We start from the raw sequence: 22952 nt of genomic DNA, 5'->3' as shown, positions 1-22952 counted from the left end.
TAGAAACATGAAGCAGCAAGCAACGTTAGGGAATGAATCCCACACAGCCCTTCCTAAAACAAGACTCTTGCTGACTTCAAGAGTTGGGCAATAGCCATTTGTGGAATCTCCATGGACTGCCTACTTTGCTCTTTAATAAACCTTTAGTGCAGAACCCATAATAGGAACCCCCAAAACAGATTCTTTCATATTGGCTACGTGATTTATACTGCCAAGGCACTAAGGAGGTAGGTGAGTGAAGAACCTGTATGTAAAAGCATAGCACGCTGGGGACTCCAATTCAGCTCAAGTCCTGGCAGTGCTCTGAACAACTCCAATTCAGCTTAAGTCCTGGCAGTGCTCTGAACAACTAAAAAGCTTGAGAACTCTCTGAAAAGAAAGTTTGTATTGCAAAGATGCTGGTGGAATTCATGGCTGTAGACCACTACTGGATCTTCCAAACCAGGGCTGTGGCTGTTCCTCCCACCTTTCCCTTTTTACAATACTATTTTGTTAAGGGAGTTTGTTGGTAAACAAATGAAGTGAAATTACTCATTCCAACAGCTGGCCAGGACATTAGAGAAGGTTTTTCCAAATGTATCTTTTCTGATTTCATTTCACTGTCATTTATGGTATTTATGTATCATCAAAACTCTGGTATTTATTATTTCAGCATCTGAAGACAGTAGTAATGCTGCTGCCCTTCACACAATGAGCTCAATCAACTTAGTTGCTGCTGAACATCAGTCTCCCCCACATGTTCCTTCCCAACATGTAAATCAACCCCTCAAACCTAAACTTGAAGGTGTTCTTGTGAACCACAACGAACCCAGATCGAGTTCCAAGATAGGTCTCCGTGTGCACTTCAAGCTGCCTGAAGATGACAAAGAAAGTGAGTCACCACCAGAGGATGGACTTGGCACCACAAACCAAAGAGGACCCAACTACTTCCAGGACAGGATTAATGGACAGCCAGTGAAAGTACCAGAGCCAACATCACCATCCAAGGAACCCCCTCCAGTACTGGCTAAACCAAAGCTGTAAGTAAAAGGTATTCTAAGTCTCAGGAGCATGATTGCTATTATTTTGTATCTGCTTTATCACATGTCTGTTCATACACCAGGACACTGTGGAGACAAAAACACAAGCATGGAACAAAAAGACAGTATCACACGGTGCTGGCCTAATTAACCAACTAAGCCTTAGAAAGCACTTCCAAAGAGACAGAGAGATTTTTCTGTATATCTCTCTTGAGAAAAGTGTGTTCCAAAGGAATATATTTTCCCTTTTATATTTTATTTAATTCCACATCTTCTACCGCAAATAACAGATGAACAAAATTGTTTTTGTGCAGGGAAAATAAAAGCAGGTTCTTCCAATATAACTCATTCAATTCTCGTTATGCAGTTTTGCAAAAAGCAGACGTACTCGTCTTGCATACAGTATGGGCCAACAACTGTAGTCCCAAAGGCCATGCCTCATGATTTTATGTCTCACAAACATAATTCCTCCTAAAACAGAAAAAAATACTTGCAAGTGTTTGATAATGTGAAACCACATAAACTAAAGAGCACCTGCATGATTAGTGCACTGTGAGTCCAAGGGGGATGTTTAAGGAATAGTGTAATTTTCTTACAGAATGATCTCTGGAATGCACACTGCAGTTTATTAAGAAATATCTTTTCAGTATTTTTGGAACCTCTAAAAACTAGTTTAACAAAAAGCACACAGAGTTCACTTCTTAAATAGGCAGCAGCTTTAACTAAAGCTTCAGAAAGGACTTTTATAAAATAATTCACTGATATCCTTAAGCAGGGATGTAATTTCATAGGATAAACATGACAAGCGAGAAAACAGAACTTGCATACCATGTAGGAGAGCAAGAACTTTTATTTATTTATTTTTCAAGCCCAGACGCACAGCCCTATTGACTTTTAAAGCTATATTTAAGGGATGAGTAGAAGCAGACGTTAAGTTGCCCACAGCTCACATCACTGCTTGCATAAACCAGGATTTCTCTCAAAAAATCTACAAAATGTTATACAGTACACTATTGAGCAGATGCATATGAAGGAGATAAAATCAGAATTGCACAACTTCTAATTCTCTAACTCTGCAATTTTCAAAAGCTTGAAATTGCTAACTTAATCTACCTTTAATGGGATTTTTGTTTAGTAAATTATAGAAAGAGTAATTCCTTTAAATAAATTCACTTAACTTCTTGTATTTGGTTTACCAGTACCATTGTGTTTCCACTTCTACATTTTTAACTTTTTGATGATATTTATTTAATACTGGACAATTTATTACATGATAATTTTCCAAATCCACTATGTTGTTTCTGTTTTTGTAAGGAGAAAAGCTAGCCTGTATTTCCATACATGCAATAACAAAATATACCACTTGACAATGTAAAATAGTTTTTCTTAACTGCAAAGTAGAAAAGCTCTGAAGACACATACAATAGAGAGCATCTCAGAAATAACAATTGCATGAGGTGCAAATACACTCTGAAAGATGCACTATTACCTGTTGCTAAATGTCAATGCCACCTAAACTACATTGGTGGTGTCTCTTTTGATGGATTATTGCCAAGTTCTATCAGCCAGAATACTGGTTTCCAAGCTCACTTTAACAGAAGGTGAATAACTGCACTCTGGCTTGCAAATTCTCATTTCGACAAACCCAGTCCTACTCTTTATTACACAAGTAGAGATGTACTAAGGTGACATAGAGCAGAACTTAACAATGTTATCCCTTAAATATCTTCATGTAAGATTTTTATTTATTTTTTATGTGTTAAAATGCAAGGATCATCTTTCAATCAAATAATTTTCAGTCCAAAAGCTTTTATCATGACTCTTCCAAGGAAGGACAGAGGAAAGAAAAGTTTATTTTTGTAGCCAACTAATATTATGCTCTTCCCATAATGTCAGAGAATATGTCATTTAGCAGCTTTCCCTACCTCTCACAGGCCATAGGTCTTTTCTCTCGCAATTCGCATATGGAAACATGATCAGCCAGCATGTTCAGGGCTTCAACCAGGCTCATGACCAATCTTGTTTATCTTTGCTTTGCATGCAGTGATCAGACCCAGTTAAAACAGCTCCACAACCAAGTCTTGCTTGAGCAACAGCTTGTGCATCAGACATCTACAAGAGAGCTGTCATTCAACACAGCTTTATTGAATTCTGCTACTTCATTCAGTCAACAATCCACCTCAACCATGTACAAACAAAGCAAAGCCTCTGCTTCACAAGCATTCAACTATACCCGACCTAAGCAGTTCCTATCGCCACAGACCCCACCGCCTACCATTTCCTCTTCTAGCTCCTCAGTGACAATATACAGCAGTGTCTCTCAAGGAACTCAAAGAACAAATAACAAGGAAAATGTCACGGCAAATCCTCCACCTACACCATCAAGGCCATCAGGAGCATTTACAAGCAAAAGTGATCAGTCTCTATCAAGCCCAAAAGAATCCACAGTGCCTCCGTTAACACTGTCTACATCCAGTGTAAAACAATTTCAGCCACAGAGTGTGACTCCTACTCCTGTCTCCCCAACTGGCCGAATTCCAAATCCAGTAGCTTTCCTTAGCGCTGTTCTTCCTTCACTTCCTTCTGCACCATCAACCAATGCTATGGGGCTGCCCAAAAGTACACCAGTCACGTAAGTAGTATGAACTGTATGTGCAGAAGCAGGGACGTGAAATACTTGTAAAAGAAACTAAGATGTATTTTTGTTCAAGTGTTCAGCGGAGATTTTCCTAGAATGCAAATCATTCATATAATAGAAAAGTGAGTTACGTGACGTGAAATACTTGTAAAAGAAACTAAGATGTATTTTTGTTCAAGTGTTCAGCGGAGATTTTCCTAGAATGCAAATCATTCATATAATAGAAAAGTGAGTTACTCATATTTCATATTCTGGTCACTTCATCTTTACATTCATATAAGAAAGGAAGAGAAAACTGCTTCTATTAAAAAAAAAAAAAAAAAAAAAAAAAAAAAAAAAAAAAAAGGTAAAGGTTACAGTTATGCATTTTATTCATTTTATTTATCTCCTCTCTTAAGGGTAATATAAATTCAGGATAGAGAAATGGGAGTTTCCAAACAGATACAGACAAGAATATGGGGGCTCAGTCAGAGATTCACAGAACTGTTCTAGTGGGAGAAAAGAATTTTCACCATGAGCTCGCAGGATAAGCCACTCCATCTGCCTATATAAGCTATAAAGGACCATTTGCCTAAAAGCCCTTTTGCCTATATGAGCTATAAAAACCTTCTTACCTATCCTACCTCATAATACGTTATTTCTTAGGCCAGATAAATTGAAGAAGTAAGTTGTGGAATGTTACTTTTCTGTAAAGTTATTTTTCTGGCTGCAATACCTTCTGTATTTAAAGTCTCCTAGAAAATCTCAGGAGAGCTAATGGCTTGCACAGAAATCTTTTAATTCACAGCCAGAATGATTTCTGTGACAAAATGGCTACCACCACACAAGCAAATGAGGACGATGATGTACTAGAAAGGTTGTGGCCTTATGAGTTCCCTTTTAACTAGAAGACTTTAAATTAATACCTCTTTTGTAGACACTGAAACCTGCGTTAGCATGGTAATCTGGTAACCTGTGTTAGCATGTGTTCATCAATAAGAAATTGCACCAGTAGATTGATAAAACTCTTTATCTGCAGAACTCCAAATTCTGCACAAAGTAAGGAATATTTCCCCTTTTTACCAATGGTACACTTCAAAGTAGTGATAGCCATCAGTAAGTCCCAAGCTCCTATTTACTTTGCTGATAGTACATCCACCAACCTGTAATTGTAACAGAGAAAGTGTCCCTGCATACAGAGCACTCACCACTCTGGCAGGGAAATCTTGCTTTTAATCCGTTATTGCACCTCTGCTCCCAGACTTCCTGATTGCCCAGCACAGGCAGGTAATTACAGCTACCCTGTGGCACATGCCTCGGGTACTTCAAGGCCCTGGCATCATGGGCAGGCCTTATAAAATAAGGTTAGCAGGTTCACAGTGAAGGTTTTAACTATACCCAACTCAAGCCTTCAACCTGCTTCCATAAAGTTGCCCCAGAAAGCACAAATCAAATGCAACTGCACATCCACTACCCTTCCTCCCATTCAGAGCTAGTGCACAAACGCTCAAGTCCAATTGATTTGCACTAATAACACTTAATGTTTGCAAGGTGCTTCACTTTTTGTAACTGTCATACCAAATAAACCATTATGAAGGCATGATCAAATAAATCTTTACACTATGCCTACCAGCAAGGGCAGTTAGATACTGTCTTTTACATTTCACCATTCCCCTGTGAGCTGAGTTCTCACATAACCAGAGCGTATTGTGCTGAGACTCGGAGCTGAAAGGTCACTGTGCCTGCAGGACATTCCACAAGGCAGGTATCTTGCACAGCAACGATCAGTTATGCCTTTTACCTAGACCCCTGTTATAAGGATCCCAACTACTGGGAAGCTACTGGAACACTGCACTCTCTCAAACATTGTGTGGCTGTTGTGTTTCAGCAATGCATTATAATAATATCACGTCCCTTGATATTATTTAAAAAACTATTATCAAACCCTGCTAAATAAAACAACACTAAATCTATAAATAAAGAGAGATGTTATGTTAGGTGTCATAAAAGGGTGAGAAAAATGAAGGACTATAGGAGGAATAAGTAATCACTGAAGTTGTAAGATAAAGATCAGTAGGAAATTGCATTAACTTTCTAAATTATTGCCTGATACAGTAAAATGCACTAATTGTACACCTACAGTAATACCTTTGCACATCTCTTCAGCATCCATTGCAACATCATTATTCTAGGATAAGTATAAATAGAACATAGAATTTTATTGCAGTATTATAGCGCTTATTCTCTTTAAGATGTGTGTCTTTAATTCCTGATGGCATTAATGGGAATGGGATGCATCATAAAAACAGTACCAAAAAAAAACAAATCCTATCTTGTGCTTTGGCTTCTATGTAAATAAATAATAAGTCCCTCCAGACAACTGAAGCTTAACATATTATATCACAGGTGACTGTATATATAAATATCTGTACTGGTTGCTGCATGTTAGTGTGAGAATTTTCTTTTAATAGCTCAACCCAGGGATTAACAAAGAAAAATCTGAAGCCTCTGCCATTAGCAACAGATGATTCTATTCGGGAAAATAAAGCTGCACTTGTGAAGGACCTGGAAAGAAAACTACATTTCAGAGAGGATATTAATCAACAAAGTAGTCAGCAGGTAAGAAAAACAAGTGTCATTAAAATAAATTTCACTTGTGAACAAGGCATGTATTATGACTTGTGGCACAAAAGGTGTTTGCATGGTTGAGCAGCTACACTACTCTGCAGAGTAAGCGTCTGTGGTAAGTACTGTTTTGGAATAGCAAACTGGAGCTTTAAATAGGAAGTCCAAGGGGATGCAGCTGTAGAGGTTTTGCTTTGTGACTGTATAGCAATTTTCATTTCTGATAATCTCAATTAGAGAATGGTAGGAATGCAAAACTTTTTTATTTTCATATAACGTTCTGCACACAGGATTTCATCTTTTAGTTTACAAGCTGCTCAACTCACTGCACACACACGCATTCAGACACTGTATGTTTCTAACCCAATCTAAAGAGGAAGGTAATCAAACTGTAACAAAAAGGTTTCTGCTTTCACTTTGATTGAACTAAAATACATTTTTTCATTTTTTAGCATTAAATATTTTTCCAAATCTCCCGATACGTATGAATTGTCTGGAAGTTGTTAGGAAAGTACTTAACAAAGAAGTTTTGGTAGCTGTTACTGGCAGACACTAAGTTTAGGGCTGTCATTATTAGAATTTAGGAAAACAAGAAGCCTTCTACAAAGCTGAAGTTAAAACATATCAGTTCCTTCTTAACTGGAATCAATCAATTCACCAGTCTGGGCAGTGTTTACAAAATTAAAGAAGGAATAAAAAATATTTTGAGGTTAAAATCACAGTAAGGCAGGTTCATCCACCCTTGCAGGGTGCCCTAAGCACTGCTAGATAGCTGTTCTGCCTGCAGGCGATTATTCTGCTCTCACCTTGACCATGGAGCCCTCCATCGTCATCCTGCCAGCTCATGCTTAACACAGCAAATAATGGTTTATCCTGATCTGTCATCAATAAGGGAACTTTTCACATTTGTTAGCCCTTCTGACATAGAACATGCAAAGATAAGCAAAAAGCCATGGGATTTCTGGAATAAATTGCCCTCTGTGGACAACTGCAGCATAATACCTGTTTTTTAAAGTTTGCTCTTGACCCTTCCTTCTGACAGATCACACTGCCACAGCACTTTTGAGCAAAACAACTGGCAAAGCAGTATGTTTTGCAGATGAATCACAAGTATTACGATTTGTACTTGCCATGGTAGTAAGACAAACTATTTAGAGAACTATTATGAAATACCAACCAGTCTTTTGAGTTAACTGCATGATAACCCCTTTAGAAACAATGATCACCACCAGCGTCAAAGTTAGCAGCTGACAGCAGAAGTTATTTATATACTTATTTACTGTTCTGTATGACACCAAACCTAAAGCTCGATTCAAAAATCTTTAAAACACTGAAAACGTTCAAGTCTGAGTTTTCTCCTCAGTGAAAGCAGAATACTTCTTATTTAAGAAGTATTACTTAAAGACTTGGCAATGCATAGTATTTTTCAGAATTCCTACAGCTTTGCCATTTACAGAACAATCAACATCATGCGAGTCATACTTTGTAGAGGTGGATTCACACCTGCAGATTTTGTCCTGTTTTTTCTTTTTGTAGTTCATACAAATTTTAAAATGAGACATATTCATCCTATATATTGTACATTTACATTAAATTGTTTATTATAATGGGAGGAAAAAGCCTCTTACTCACTTTCTCATAAATACAAATGCAACTCCCCTCTGTATGAGATCACTGCATAATGAATGGAGCACAGCATCCAATAAGAATCCTGAAGTGTTGGCCTCCTTGCATTTTTTACATACTATTTCAAAAATTCCCTCTCATAAAATGTGTTCCATAGCATTTTCCTTACTGTTATCTCATATTTCAATTGCAGCACTTGGTCTCATCTACAGTATGTGTAGAACATGTAGGGATCATCCAAAATAAAAGCTGTAAATGACGATCTATATCTTAAAGTACTTGTATTGATTAATATTACTATATAAAGTGCAGTAATTAATATGATAGACTTACATCCTGGTGCACTATTTATTATTATCATTGACTTCCATATGATAAGTGTTTAGCTTACAAGTCAAGATTTTCCTGTGTGTCAGCATTATGCATTCAGCATGGTATCTAATAATCCAGATGTACTCCTTCTGTTTCATCCAGTACATCATTCATCACCAACAATACAGAAATCTAGAATCAGAATGCAGTTGGTGATTTTGCTGTTGCAGAGAACAGAACACATTTGCCTTCAGTCTTTTACAGCAATGATAATCATGCAGTTTTGATAGAAATACAGATAAAATTTTGCTAAGATTCTAGTTTCACTTTTGATCAAGCACATGTAATAATAAGCTGTCATTTTTACCAGAAATAACACCATACCTGTCATTTATGCAGATGGTAGTATGTTAGATTGCCAGGTGAAATTTCATCACCACTGGAAATGCTGGAAAAAATGTGTTCAGTTATTCCAAATGTCTTAAAGTCAGATTTGCTCAGTTCTTTCAAACAGGTGATACACTAAATGAGGATTGGTTTATCCACTTGCAGGAATTGGTTAGGACAAATCCCAAGATATGGGAGACTTCACCCATTTTCTTCCTTAGCCTCAAGACAGTCCAACATAAAACTCTTCACTCCCAGAAGGACTGCATGACCCCGTGCCAGTGGGTACAGTGAATGGTTGGTGCTGTCCCAGCTTGCACAGATCATTAACTGTTCTTTAGCAGCAACACAGAAATCTGGAAATTCCACCTTTCAGAACAGCTGTCTGACCAGGAGACATAGGAGACATGAGTCCCTCTCCTGCCTTCTCCAGCTCAGTGAACAAAAATAAGAATTTGAGGCAGCATGGAACAGGCCCTCCTTTAGCAGGACTTTTCGGAGAGCATTTCAGCTCTAATGATTATGGTTGTCTGAGGAAGCTGTTAGAATTCTTTCTTCCACTTTGTGCTGGAGAAAAGAGGTAGGGACAGGCTGAGAAAGAAGGAGAATCCACTCTTCTGCCTAGGAGCTAGGACAAACACCTAGGTCTCTGTCCTTGCTCTAGTGGACACTTAACTATTTACACACAGAGAAAGAGAACAAGGACAGAACTTCCTTCTCATTTCCACTTCCACAATGCTGCATTAGAATGCAGCTTAGAGCTTCCTCTTGGAGACTGAGTTTGAAATCCTGTGAGACAAAGCATCCAAGTCTCATAAACTGAGTGAGTGTCCAACTCCTTGATGAACAGAGAGCATGTTTCCACTTCCCCAAGTCTGTCTATACAGTCCATCAGGCTTCTCACCTTCCCTGCAAGTAATATATCTTCATAACATTCATTCAGAATATGCCACATAGAAGTAAAAGTAAGTATGGTAAGAAAAGGACAGACATACAATCTAAGGAATAAAGATATAAATTTGTAATGCAAAGTGATTATTTTAAATTCCTAGTTGAAAACATTAACAGGCTTCACATCAATGGGACTATAAATAGAGGAAATTATGCTTTACAAGCTAATCTTAGAAACTGAAGGCATTATTACCTTAAATCTTTGCTATACAAATAATATCAAACAGAAAACTGAAGTAATTAAACCTCAAAATCCTGTGCAGTAACAGAATTAAAGCAATTAACTATGTTATAATAAAAGAAGGGAAGAAGTAAGTACCTAGGCCTGTTTAACATCTTTTTTCAATACGAATTATAAATTGTGCCCACATATGTGTGTCATTTACTATGAAGAATAGCATGTGGCAATGCTCATTGGTTGTGTCTTATGTAAGACCCAGAGAGCAGCATGGTCACTGCCTTACTTTTAGGACAAAGAGAAAAACCACAGCTGTTTAGAAAATGCATTATTCACAGCCCTCAAATGAATATTCTTTACTTTTGCTAGTATATACTGTACAATAAATTTAGGAGCAGAAGAAATGTAGCGTTTGTCCAAAAGCTTTTAGAACATTTAAGACCATAGTCTGTAGAGTCATCTGCAGAACCCAACTCACCACACAGGCCACATCATCACTAATACCTCAACAGTGATTAAACACAATCATCTTCCTGCAGTTCCTGTACTAAGTCAGCCTCGGAAAGGTCCCAAGAATCAATAAGTCTATTCCCCAGAGCACAATAATTACGCTTAATTCAACCACTCCATAAAGCTTGCTCAAAGACAAACTTCATATCATATCCCAAAGTCAGCAAATGTAGATAATTTTGAACTACAGATGGGAATTAAACCCCAAGGAGTCCTCATAGAAGTTTGCTCTGAACTAGAAATGAAAGAGATTTAAGAACCCATCCAAGACAAGTTAGAAGATCTTAGTATTAATAGGTATAAATTCTCAATAATCATAGTAATGAATCACTGAACAGTCACTTGCAGATGCCTTCTCAAAACCTAGATCTAAACAACGAAGTACAAATAAGTTTTCTTCTGGTAAGGATCCTGGCTTGCAGAACTCACCGCCTAGGACAGGAAACCTGAGCTCCTCATGCTGCTGCACACGGTCCTGAGCCGTTCACTCCAGCTAAGTCTGTGGAAGTTAGAGATAAAAACTTCATTTCTTTTCTCTTCTGTTTTCCTCTTGCTCAGTCACTTTGAGCTGAATTATATTTTGAGCATCATCTATTGTGTACCACAACTGACTTCCTAGTCTCTTCAAGGGCTTAGTATTTACATATGGATAGCATGATATTCAGGCCTTGTGCTATGTAAGAGTCCCAGAATAATTCATTTGCAAGAAATAAGTTACTTCCCTGCTATCTCTGCATGGGACATGATATATGACGAAAAGCACGCACATTGGATCTGTTGTATTTTTATCCTGATTGCTGGAGGAGTGGTATGGGGGTAGAGAGAAAGAATCCAAACTAAACAGAAGACTTCAGTCAGAGTAGCCTAGATTAGACTTTAAAGCCAAGGAGTGTAACAGCTTAGAAATAGTCACTGAGATGAAATATATGTCAGTTTCTTAGACAAACTGCTAACTGGATTTAGAATTACTGCCAAATAGCCAACCTAGTAGAAGTTACAACACTAACACTGGGAATAAACTGGGAAACTTGTCTGGAGTTGGCAATGAGTGGTGATCAAAATAATGTTTTTATATGGTATATGAGAATCAACTCTCAACTAAAGCTCCTCTAACCTTTATGATTGTGGTAATTTCCATGGCTTTTAGTCTGTAAAAATATCATGTTCCAGAAAAGTTGCCAAAGTGCAGCTGGCCCCCTACATTTTTGACCCAGAAACAGAGCTTGAACCTTTGTACTCTTTGCCTTAGTCTCCTTAGCATGCTGAACTCCAGCCTAGTTTTAACATCATACCCAGCAATCAAATTGACTTGTTCTTTGTATGACACTTTACGAAATACTCGTCTGAAACACAACCACAAACACTTTGCTCTACTCCACTTATGTAATTACATTCAGAAATAGTTTTATGGCTTATGTGATAAAAACAGTTCTTCAGAAAGCCATATTAACAAATATTTTCTGTTCTTGCTAATCCTACAAGGAAATCTACCAATCAAGCAAAATCTCCAAGTTTATATTCTCTATAAGGCTATTTATTTCCCCTTATTTCAGAGATTTCTGTTTTTCATAAGTGTGGTATAACACCTTCAGTCTATGAAAGTTGGTGTTAGAATTTTTATAACAATGTTAATTTAATCTTGTTGATTTGTGTGTAAACTTAAATAAACATATATATGCACACTAATCACATTTAAAGGGCTAAGATGAAAGTATAAACACAACACACAGGCAACACTTCTGGGCCATGGGAAACCTAAGTTCAATATTTTCTAACATGCATTAAGCTCAATCCAGCTAAAAATATACACAACTAAGATGGTCTAGTGGCAGATTTGTGTACTGCTATAAAGGAATGATGTTAGCTGTTGGTAAGGCTCGCAGGCCAGTAAATAACTGATCTGCTCTCTTCTTGATTTTGCGTGTTTAATTGTTTTCTATATGAGAGAAGACAGGCCCTCTGCCTTTTCAACCTTTGTTCTTAATTAGGTTGCACTTAACAACTAAAAGGTACTGACTTTTGCAAAAGCCCTCTTCCAATTTTTAGTCTTCTAGACTACTGCTTTTTTAGTAGTCTTCTAGACTATTGCATTCATTTTTTTCTCATCTGAGTTCAGAGTTCCCCTTCTGGAGTATAAAGTTGTCATGGATTTACTGTATTTAGTTTTTGAGGTAACAAAGTTGTGGGTCACATCACCTACTTTGTCCATCAGCTCTGTTGCCCTATAAACACTTGAAAAATGGCTTATCTTCACAAAGGGAATAACTGCTAAAAAGTGCTCAGGTACGACAAATGAGAAACATACATGCAAAGCAGCGCATTTAACTTTAAAACATGCTGTCATAGGACAAATATCTAGAAATAATTACATTTTTTTTTTGAAAAGTTCCTTACACAAAAAGCAGTAACATGTTTAGACAGGCAGAAATGCGAATCTGTACCATATTTGCTATACTGTCCTGACCTTTTATCACATTACAATTCATTAAATGAATGAAAGGAAAGGGGGAAGAGATTACCCCTAGCTTAATTAGTCCTAAATTAGCCTCCACATTTCCAAAGGCCACACAACATGTGAAATCACTGCAAATAATTTAATTCTAAGAAGAATTATATGTAGTATAGTCAGGTTCTATTGGAAAACTCAAGAGACTCAAGATAATCCTTTCTGAGCAGGTGCAATTTTTTGCCACGGATTTTGCTTTCTGCTGTCAAGAACTACCTAAAACAACAAGAAGGAATCTATTAAAAGATTTCAAAGAAGTGGAAGGAAAAACAAACTCCAAATATGTTCTTCAGTCCATCGGTCACCACAAATCATTTACGTTTGAATTCCTTAATTTATGGCTGATCCTAGAAACAAAATATGACTGCAGTACCTTTTGGTCACAGGGATATTTCTTAAAGCAGATACTCCTGGATTTTCACTTGATTCTTCCTAAAATCATGCACACCTTTTCTCAACATCAAGGCTAAAAGACTGATTGCTTAACTTTCCGCTTAGGACACTATAACCAATGTAACCACTACAAGCACTAGTTGGTTAGAAATCAGAGAATCTCTGGTTTTACACTGGCTTAACTGATAAAAGATTTGATCTATTAAAGTCATTTGCTGAGACATGCTGTGAGAAACAAAAAAAGCTCAACAAGATGAAACTTTATAAGGCTGCTTGCTGGTCATCAGCTGCAGGCCAGCACCCAGAGCAAACAAAAGCCTGCAAGGAAAGTGGACGGTTCCATCTAGCGGCCGACTCTCCCCCTTTGGTGCATGTCTTGCACACTTCTACAGATGTGCAAGCTCAAAAATTCGCTCTTGGCAAAGCTGTACTCGCAGTGGTATATTTGAAGAGAGTATCAGCAACAGCCTGTCCCTGTCAGAGTGGAGAGAGAGTGTTATGGGTAAGGAAGGTATCTTGAAGGAGGGATCCAGCAACAGGAGGAAGGAACAGCCCTGCAGCATCAGAGAAACAGGGATGCGCGGAAGGAGGGCTCAGTTTACAGCAAAAACAGTTCTTTCATAAAGTACTTTCTTCCTTACCCTGAACTCTCTGCTTTTCCTACCATAGCTAATGTTAGTAGAGCAGATCTTACAACAAACAATCCCCCCTAAAAAAAAGATTTTAGATTGAGAGCGTTAAACAACATCTACCATTACAGTACCAAAGATGGATATTATTAGAGCATTTATGCCACCACAGCAATTTTGAACTTTTTTACTTAGGCTTTGTGACCGTCATGTTAATCCTTTCCATTTCTCACACTGAGCCCTAGAACCCATCTCCTCATAACTCCCCTGCAACCTCTCAACCTTTGGTCACTTCCCTCTCCATGGACTCCCGAAGAATTCAAAGACTTCTTTAGCTAACATTTTGTGATGTTTCTCAACTTTTGCTTCTTAATGCTTGGGAACTATTGGTAAAAAGCACAATCGCAAGTATGATGGAGTGGCTAAATAATCAGGGATATACTTCTCATAATTTGGAAATTTTGATGATTCTTTAATCATTTCTTTAACAAAGAAAATAAATCATAACAGAAATATCTGACAGTATAAGGTGAGATTCTGAAAATCCGTGTTTGCTGTGGGAATAGAAGAAAACAGAAGCCTGCTCTCAGAAATGTCAGCGGTCAGACAACAGAAGCCAGAATGCAAGCTCTGGACTCACAAACTGCACAAAATCTGGTCTAAACAAAAGAATCCGGTTACTGCTAAAGGCCTGCATATGGTAGTAACTTCTATTCTCCACGAGTAAATTTAATTACTTAAGTAAGATATTCCTGCTGCTGTTCATGTGTATCTGTATTGCTTTACCATGCTGAGGATAAATACAGGTTTGGTTTCAAAACCTGAAGCTGGCTGTTGGCGTGAAGCTTCACATGTTACATTAGGAAACATCTGGTCAAATGTTTCTTGGTCTTGACAAAATCATCCTCATGCAGAACAGTGCTCAGCTAAGTAACAAGAGGCTTCTACCTGACATCAGGGCATTATGGAGGAGGCTCGTAATAACATCATACTATATGGAAATGGTCGTTTATGCAGGGATATAATGGTTTTCCATTTATTTAATATTCTACGGGTTTTAGTGCACTTGTGTTTCACTTTTGGGGATTATTTTTTTTTTTTTGCTGCCTTTGAAAACATTCAGTTTCATTACTAAAACTGTGCAAACTTCCTATGCAGTGAGAATCTGTTCCTGCAGACCAAATTCAGACTGTTTCAATAAGTCCTAGTTTGCACAGGTTTTTCTATTTTCACTCATTTTAGCATTAGTCTAAAGGTGCAAATGACTGCAAATACCATAGAACATGACTCATCTGGCTCTGAGTCGTGTCTCTCTCGCTCTGCAGGAATACAGGATTTCAAGCTTTGAGCAGAGGCTGATGAACGAAATAGAATTTCGCCTTGAACGCACCCCAGTGGATGAATCAGATGATGAAGTGCAACATGAGGAAATCCCTACAGGCAAATATATAGCACCCATCTTTGATAAGAGACTCAAGCACTTCCGGGTAATGGAAGGATCTCCTATCACATTCACTTGCAAAATTGTTGGAATACCTGTTCCCAAGGTAGGTCATTCTCACTGTTTGTTAGCTGTGGAGGAATAAAAATTAACTACCTGTTATTTCCTATACAGCCCTCTGGCAAGTCACATTCTAAAGAACACGATTCTGTGGAGAGAGCTTTAAAACAAATTATTTCCCCCAACTTGCTCAAGTAACAGTACCTGCTGTTGAGCATGTATCAGGCCTTGCTCTACTGTATGGACTGCAGCTCAACCACCTAAGAAAAACAGAAAGTCCTAACAAAACAAAAAAAAATTAACTTCTCAGAAAGATGAGAGTTGGTCCGAGATAACCACTAAAGTTTCTACACCCAAGAAAACAGAAGCTGACAATTTCAGCTGTGCAAAGGAGACATATTGTTTTCTCAGCTCAGCCTGGAATCATTCTATTTCACATTGTAAACCACCTGTAAATTTTATGGTATTTTAAAATTTATACAAGCAACTTGTTAACTTCTGTTGTGTTCTTACCTACATATTTATAGTTTCTATTTGATTACACAGCAAGAGTAAGTCACTTCTTTCTTCTGATCAGGTATACTGGTTCAAGGATGGCAAGCAGATTTCAAAGAAAAACTCACATTTCAAAATGAGCAGAGAGGAAGATGGAACATGTTCTTTACATATTGAAACTTCTACTAATGATGATGATGGAAACTATACCATTATGGCTGCAAACCCACAAGTAAGGTGTTATATTTTCCTCTATTAAAAAAAAAAAAAAAAAAAAGCTTTTTTTTTTTGTCTTTGTATAATATGTGTCAATGTGGTGACTGTATCAAAAATCAGATGCTTCAGAGGATAGGAGAGGGAAATATAATGCAGAATGATGAAACTACTCCCCTATTCTTACTCACCTCAGTCACAATCATTAAGGATATCCTTTCCACATTAGTAACCCCTGCCCTGAAACCCTGCCTGTTGTAGACAGCTATCTTTTGAGATATAATGACAAGGCAGACATCATATGTCAGGCAGGAAGAATAGAGCAAAGGGAAACCAATAGGTACATCAAATTTGAAAGCATTAACAAACACAATTATTCTTTATCTAGCCTGCAAAAAATGTGCATCTGCAAGTAGTCTTGTCCCCTAATCACTCCTCTTCACTCCATGTGCTAGCTTAGCTGTTTGTTTAGTTGTACAGTCAACTAGATCAGACAAGTTTTCCAGTTGAAATTTTCACTTTTTTTCTGAATTAGACTTCAGCCAAATACTCAGTTTCCACGTGGTAGCACAAACAACAACTATGCTAATACAAATAGAGCAGCAGACAGTACCTGTGGAGACACAGTAGCAGGAATGAGCAAGCAAGGACAGACACCAAGCTGGTTTATACAGACACTAAGCCGGTTTATACAGCGCTGCTGAAAAATTCATTGCCACAGCCTTGCAAAATGCATCAGCCTTGAAGAGTTTGAGAAACACTGCTCCAGACACACAAAGAAACGCCTGCCTCACCTGCACTCCACCACACACTAAAAGCAGTTGCTTCTAAAGTGTAGTTACACTTAGTTCACTTACATAACAAAAACAAATCCTAATGCATTGTAGATGTTAAATATTTATACTTTACAGTTAAATGAACTATTAATCAACTTCTAATTCTGTTTCCATTGTGATTTGCAGGGAAGAGTCAGTTGTTCAGGCCACCTGATGGTTCAGAGTATCCCTATTCGGGGCCGAATATCAACAATCCAGCCTCATAGGTAAAAGGAAAACAAACCCTTCACACCCTCCTTATGCTTCTTATTGAAGGCATTCAAAATAACTGGCAGCTATACTTCAGCATACTCTCCACTTCAGTTCTCAACCATTAAATGGAAATAACAGCAGTACATACCTCCCAACAAGTTGCTTCTAGAGTGTAACATTTTTGAAAGTCATCTTTAGATGCAGGGAGTTTTTAATGTAAAGTATTATTTCACTTGTTTTGGTAGAGTTAGAGGAAAGGAATGGATTAGTGTGATGAAATTCAGCCAAAAAAAAAAAAAAAGCTAAAAGAAATAAAGGGTGGCTTGGGAATCCAATGATACTACCTAATATAGTTTATTTAATAATCTAAATGGAAAATATGCAATTAAATCATAGAATCATAGGATAATTACAATGTAAATTACAATGTAAATCAGTGAAATTCTTTCTACCCTTTTATTTAGCTCAAACTATCTGTTCCTACTTTTCTGCAATTTCTTTCTGTACTCAGCATTTAAAAAGGTAAAAGAATTTGGCTTCCAAACATACACGTGGAATTTTTGTCTTGCAGAACAAGATCCCGGGTTCCAGAGGGAGACAGAGAAGCTGTTCAAGAACGCTTTTTCAGGCCCTATTTTCTACAGGCTCCAGGTGATATGGTAGCACATGAAGGGCGACTTTGTAGATTGGATTGTAAGGTATTAACAGTTCCCTCTGTTCTTCTCTTTTCATATCTGTGTATATGTATTAGTAGGTGTTTTCATGTTTCTATTGTTTGCATGAACGCTTTCTGTTAAAGGTTAATGCTTCATTTTTAAAAGTTTTTGCTTATTGTCATTCTCCTTGAGAATGACAATATGAATATTTATATGTCATTCAATATATGAATATCATATATGAATATTTATTGTCATTCTCTTTGAGTGGATTCGGGGACTTCTTTACAACATATGCTGTATGGCATGAAGAACACAAAGAACACAACCCCAAAAATAGAAGGCTCACTTAGGGGGTTGTTCAAATTACTAAATACATTCACAGTGTCCTTACCAGTCCAAACTCCAAAAGTTCATCAGGTCTTCCTGCTGCACTATCAGATTCTTGAACTTAATCCATAACAGTTCAAAATCATGAGAGAATTAGCATGTTGTATTCTGTTCAAACTAGCATTTCCATTGTATTGGTCTGAATCACTGAAGATTAAAACTCCCTAAAAAAGAAGGAATAGAGCCTAGCTCATTTTATGCTTCCCTAACATGCTGAAGAACCCCAATTTATAGATTCAAATCCCAAATACAGAGTTGTCAGAAATTGGAGCACGCGCATAATGTGTTTCCTGTTATTGAACAGCATTAAGAAACTCACATTCTCCGATATATTTTGGTAACTGTTCTATGTCCCAGTAGTACAAACAGAAAGGTGGTAGTGCTGACACTGACCTCTTCGATGCTCCAGAATGTCTCCTACCCTGAGCAGAGTAGAAGCTTTGGAGCAGATGTAAATGCTTCCCTGAAGATGAGTAAGATTGATTACTACTTAATTTACAACATAAAGTTTGCTAGGGAGCATGCCAAAGAATTTGACTATTCTTAGCTGTGCTGTCCTAGCAGAGCTTGAGAAGTCTTAGAGCATGTCTGGTATTACACAAACCTGGAAGAAAGCAGCTCTTTGTTCAGGCAAGTTCCACTTCCCTCTTTCTCTGGTTTGTAGAATAGTGTTTGGAAAGGAATATTTTGGAGATGAGTAAGTACTTCTATCTACTGGAAAGATCTTTAAGAGTATAATAGTCTAATAACCTTTCTATAGAATATGTATCTTCTGATAAAGCATATAAGTTTTACAGCTACAAAGAAGTATATAATTCCTCATCAAAATTTCTGAAATACAAAGTCATTTGTATAGAACACTTTTAAATGTCTGTTAAACTGAGTAGTTTTGATTTATAATCATCACTAAAAAAAAGAAAACTGGCAGATTATTAGAAGCCTTCTGTGAATCCGATTATATAATCAAGCTTTGTCCTTTCTGACTAAGAAAAATGTAAGCATTTCATAAATTTGTTTCTCTTGGTATTTGTTTGTTTTCTGTTTTGATTATTTTTGGAACTAATCAGTAAAATAAACAACCCAGAAGCTGACATTATTCAGATGATATCTGAAGAAAGGCTTACCTATGAATTTACTAAAATCCAGTTGTCAGTTTGACATCTGCCTCTGGATGTTTCACTCTCTGTTAGGTGAGTGGGTTACCAACGCCAGACCTGACGTGGCTTCTGAATGGCAAACCTGTGTTACCAGACAGCACCCACAAGATGCTGGTCAGAGAGACTGGAGTTCACTCTCTGCTCATTGATCCTCTCTCACAAAATGATGCTGGAACTTATACTTGCCTTGCCACTAATCGAGCAGGACAAAATTCATTTACTCTGGAGTTGACTGTTGTAGGTAAGAATAATTGAAAAATTAGTCAAGAGTGCTGTAGTTATTTACATGCATTTCTCCAGAAATATCTTGCTTAGTTTTCCTACAGACAGGTATAAGTAAATTGTCAATTCACTGATGGCAGTTATAGTTCAATGGCTACAACACTCATTTGATGGAGAGAAATGGAGCTGGTGCTCAGCTGAGAGGTGCAGTCCTGTTACTAGCAGAGGCCTTTAAGAATTCTGAATCATCATCACGCTATTTCTCTTGTCTTGGCAAAATTACATCCTTAATTTTCTCCCCAGAATTCATAGGGTTTAAGCTCATAAAATATGCTGAGGTCTCCTAGATGCCAGTTCCAATTTAATTTATTTTTTTTAAAGTATTTTTGAATAAAATAAGTACAAATATGAATACTGTTCTTTATTAAAGCCTTGCAAGATGCAAGCTGTTGAAATCCACTGATCCGGCATTAATTTCCTGCTATGGTAGTACGTTTACACCCATGCATAAATATATGCATGCATTCTTTAATGCATATTATTTGCTGTATGTTCTCTTATGGGGCTGCATCATGGCATTTCACTTTCCTTCCAATATCTCATAAAAAATTTACAATCTATTTTGATATCACAAGAACCATTTGTTTGCATTCTTCCCTATTGTTCAAAGACAAACAAGGAAAAAATAGTTGGTATTAATCCTTCTTCTTCTTTTTCCAGCAAAGGAAGTAAAAAAAGCCCCCATGTTTTTGGAGAAGCTTCAGAACTGTGGTGTTCCAGAAGGGTACCCGGTCAGATTAGAGTGCAGGGTTGTGGGAATGCCACCCCCCATATTTTACTGGAAGAAGGATAATGAAACCATCCCATCAAACAGAGAGAGGATGAGGTACTGTACCATCGTACCCATACTAGGAATTTCTTGCAGCTGGACCAATTGTTTCCCTGAAAACCTGTGCAATTAATATAGGTGGTATTCTTAAAACTATTTATTTCTTCCACATAAAGGTTTAAAATGCTGGCTTCTCTGTCAGGTGAACAAGAGCGGTTCAGAATAAAGGCATGGAAAATAACATGCCACTGCTTCAGGGAACAGGGATAAACCTTTCAGGTCACAGGCCTAATAAACATCTTGTAATAAAAGATACTGTTATGGTATTTTTCATGTGTTTTAGCAGCTTGTTCTCCCTTTAAACTTTTTCTTTCCCCCACCATTTAGCTCTAACTAAAGATTAATTCAAACAGTTCAAACTCAGAACAGTTGGAAGATGGTTCTGAATGCCAGAGCATGGGATAACAGAGAGCTTAGCACATCAGATATAGAGGCAGATGAAGTCTGGTTACAAGCACAGGCAAATACTTTGCTTATAAAATGCAACATTGATTGGATTCAGCTCTTCCACTCAAATACAACACTATTTTTTATTTTTTGAAAAAGAAAAACTGATGAAATAGTGTATGTGACTCTGATTAATAATAATAAAAAAAAATCACGTTTTGTGGTTTATACTTTGATATAAATCTGATTTTGGATATTTTACTTTACTTGGCTCTAACTATTGATCTGCTGCAGTCATTGGCTCTCTGCTATCAACTTCAAAAAGCACCATTTTCACATGCATACACTGAAGCCTATCTGTAAAGAAAACTTGCTCAGCAGCAGCACTTGCTATGAATGGAAACTTCACTTGATAAAGTCCTGCCCCTTGCAGGAATGTATAAACCCAAGCCTTCAGCTGGTTACACAGAGATCCATTTGTGCAATGAGCATTTTCCTTGCTTTTCCCTATCTTACCTATTATTTTCCTGCTGGGAAAGAGACCAAGAGATGTTTTCTGTATTGTGATATGGACATGCATGAGCTTCTACATCTCTGTGTCACCAGCGTAAGGCAAATGACGTACTGCAGATAGCAAAGGCTGAATGTTCCCTTTTTTATTTAGGAGCACAAAATGTCCTCTCAACCTGAAATTTTGTGGTTTGATGTTTCATTCCAGTTCATATGGAAGCAAAATGTCAATTTTCAGAACATCCTGCAACTCTAAGTATTCTGATGTGCTCATCTCCCACTTGTTTCTTTTTAGTGAGGGAAATGCTTGGGTTGATAAAAACAACCAGCTACAGCCTAGAGAACAGAGGAGCCTCAGTTCTCTGATAAACTACTAAATAGTTTTTCCTGCGACTTTTGGCCAGAAAGCCTTGGATTGCTGAAAAGCAAAGGAAGAGGAAGGAACAATGAAACATGTTTCATTTACAATGTTGTCCAAATGAATCTTCATGATTTTGCCACTCAGGCTTTTTTCTCATGCCTGAAAAAAATGGGTGCCATGAGAAAGCTTCTGACTGGCTCTGATTACTGTTGTGAAAAATACCACAAGTTTGTACAAATGTTATTCCTCCAGCTTCTGAACCAGAAGAAAACAACCTGCAGCAGCTTTGCACAGGTTTAGTTCATTGGACTTCAGTAAGCAACTGCAATATTAACACATACAGAACAAAAGTTCAGCTTACAGTGTCACGCCGTGGCTTTGCACAGCTGAGAGGATCAAGAATAGATTTCAGCAACTCAGATCATTTGGCTGGGGCCATACTGAAAGCAAGCCTATTAAGTATAAAGGTCTTGGTCTGCTACCTCTTTGAGAATAGAAGTTATGGTGTATTTGTTTCATAGTGAACATATATACTGTAAAATCTCAAAATTGACATGTTCTTGAGAAATTCTAACTCAAAAACACTTCTTTTCCCAGCATGCACCAAGATACAACCGGGTACGTCTGCCTTCTGATTCAGCCTGCCAAGAAAGCTGATGCGGGCTGGTATACCTTGTCTGCAAAAAATGAAGCTGGTATTGTCTCTTGTACTGCTAGACTTGACATATACGGTAGGTATCAACTAGTCAGTAAAACAAATCAGTATTTTATTTGACAGGTCCCAGCCCTCATTCAGTTCTTAGTGCTTAAATTGCTAGTTTTGCCATGGATAAGACATTACAGAGTCACTGCGTGATTTCATTTTAATATGGCCACCAGGAGGAGGCAGAATGATATCTTTAAACAACCAGATTGGCTCTCCCACACCAGTTTAGAGGTGGGTAAAGAGGAAAAAAAGAAAGGAGTTTTGCATAGTATTCTCTGTTCATGTTTTCCGCCTTTCACCTCCCTAAACACGTAAACATACAATGAATGCATATTCAAATTGAATGTTAACTGTTCCCTCTGACACACACACAGGAAAACAGACCACTTCTTCCAGGCAGCATGTGTGATGCAAACTCTGCCTATCTAACGCAAGCTAGTTGAGATGATAATGTGTTAGTCCAGGACTCAGAAGGCCCAAGCCTAGTTCAGGAACTATGGCACGTCATTTAATTTCTCCTTATCTATGCAGGATGTATGTACTAGTTAAGGCAATTTATCTAGACCCCCAAAAGAAGAGAGAATACTTTGATTACTTAAGCAATAATAAAATAATAATAATAACAAAAATAATTAAAAAAACATGGCACAAACTATGGGGTTATGTCCAACCCTGAAAACGAAA

At 37.5% G+C, this 22952-nt stretch overlaps 2 protein-coding genes across 7 annotated transcripts in view; one reads left to right on the top strand and one right to left on the bottom strand.

Moving 5' to 3' along the window:
- The window catches only part of ATOH7 (atonal bHLH transcription factor 7), a 52802-nt gene that overhangs the window by 8256 nt on the left and 21594 nt on the right, over nucleotides 1-22952 (bottom strand). The window contains exons 2-3 of one of the 2 annotated variants that reach the window (XR_011810439.1): nucleotides 10655-10724; nucleotides 8584-8647 (exon numbers count right to left, since the gene is read on the bottom strand). The exons of the other annotated variant lie outside the window; for it this stretch is intronic. The gene's annotated coding sequence lies outside the window, so the exon portion shown is untranslated. The remainder of the gene's footprint in view (nucleotides 1-8583; nucleotides 8648-10654; nucleotides 10725-22952) is intronic. 2 annotated transcript variants of the gene reach the window in all.
- The window catches only part of MYPN (myopalladin), a 74593-nt gene that overhangs the window by 44523 nt on the left and 7118 nt on the right, over nucleotides 1-22952 (top strand). For all 5 annotated transcript variants that reach the window (XM_013092138.5, XM_027463312.3, XM_072040365.1 and 2 more), the window contains 10 exons: nucleotides 653-1019; nucleotides 3064-3651; nucleotides 6108-6255; nucleotides 15079-15300; nucleotides 15832-15981; nucleotides 16925-17004; nucleotides 17562-17688; nucleotides 19227-19434; nucleotides 20136-20301; nucleotides 22160-22293. In XM_013092138.5, coding sequence (XP_012947592.1) covers nucleotides 653-1019; nucleotides 3064-3651; nucleotides 6108-6255; nucleotides 15079-15300; nucleotides 15832-15981; nucleotides 16925-17004; nucleotides 17562-17688; nucleotides 19227-19434; nucleotides 20136-20301; nucleotides 22160-22293 — 2190 coding nt within the window. The remainder of the gene's footprint in view (nucleotides 1-652; nucleotides 1020-3063; nucleotides 3652-6107; nucleotides 6256-15078; nucleotides 15301-15831; nucleotides 15982-16924; nucleotides 17005-17561; nucleotides 17689-19226; nucleotides 19435-20135; nucleotides 20302-22159; nucleotides 22294-22952) is intronic.

The sequence above is a fragment of the Anas platyrhynchos genome, chromosome 6 (assembly GCF_047663525.1).
Source record: "Anas platyrhynchos isolate ZD024472 breed Pekin duck chromosome 6, IASCAAS_PekinDuck_T2T, whole genome shotgun sequence".
Lineage (NCBI taxonomy): Eukaryota > Metazoa > Chordata > Aves > Anseriformes > Anatidae > Anas > Anas platyrhynchos.
Note: the sequence above shows the minus strand (reverse complement) of the source record. Positions and strands in the feature narration are given on the sequence as shown.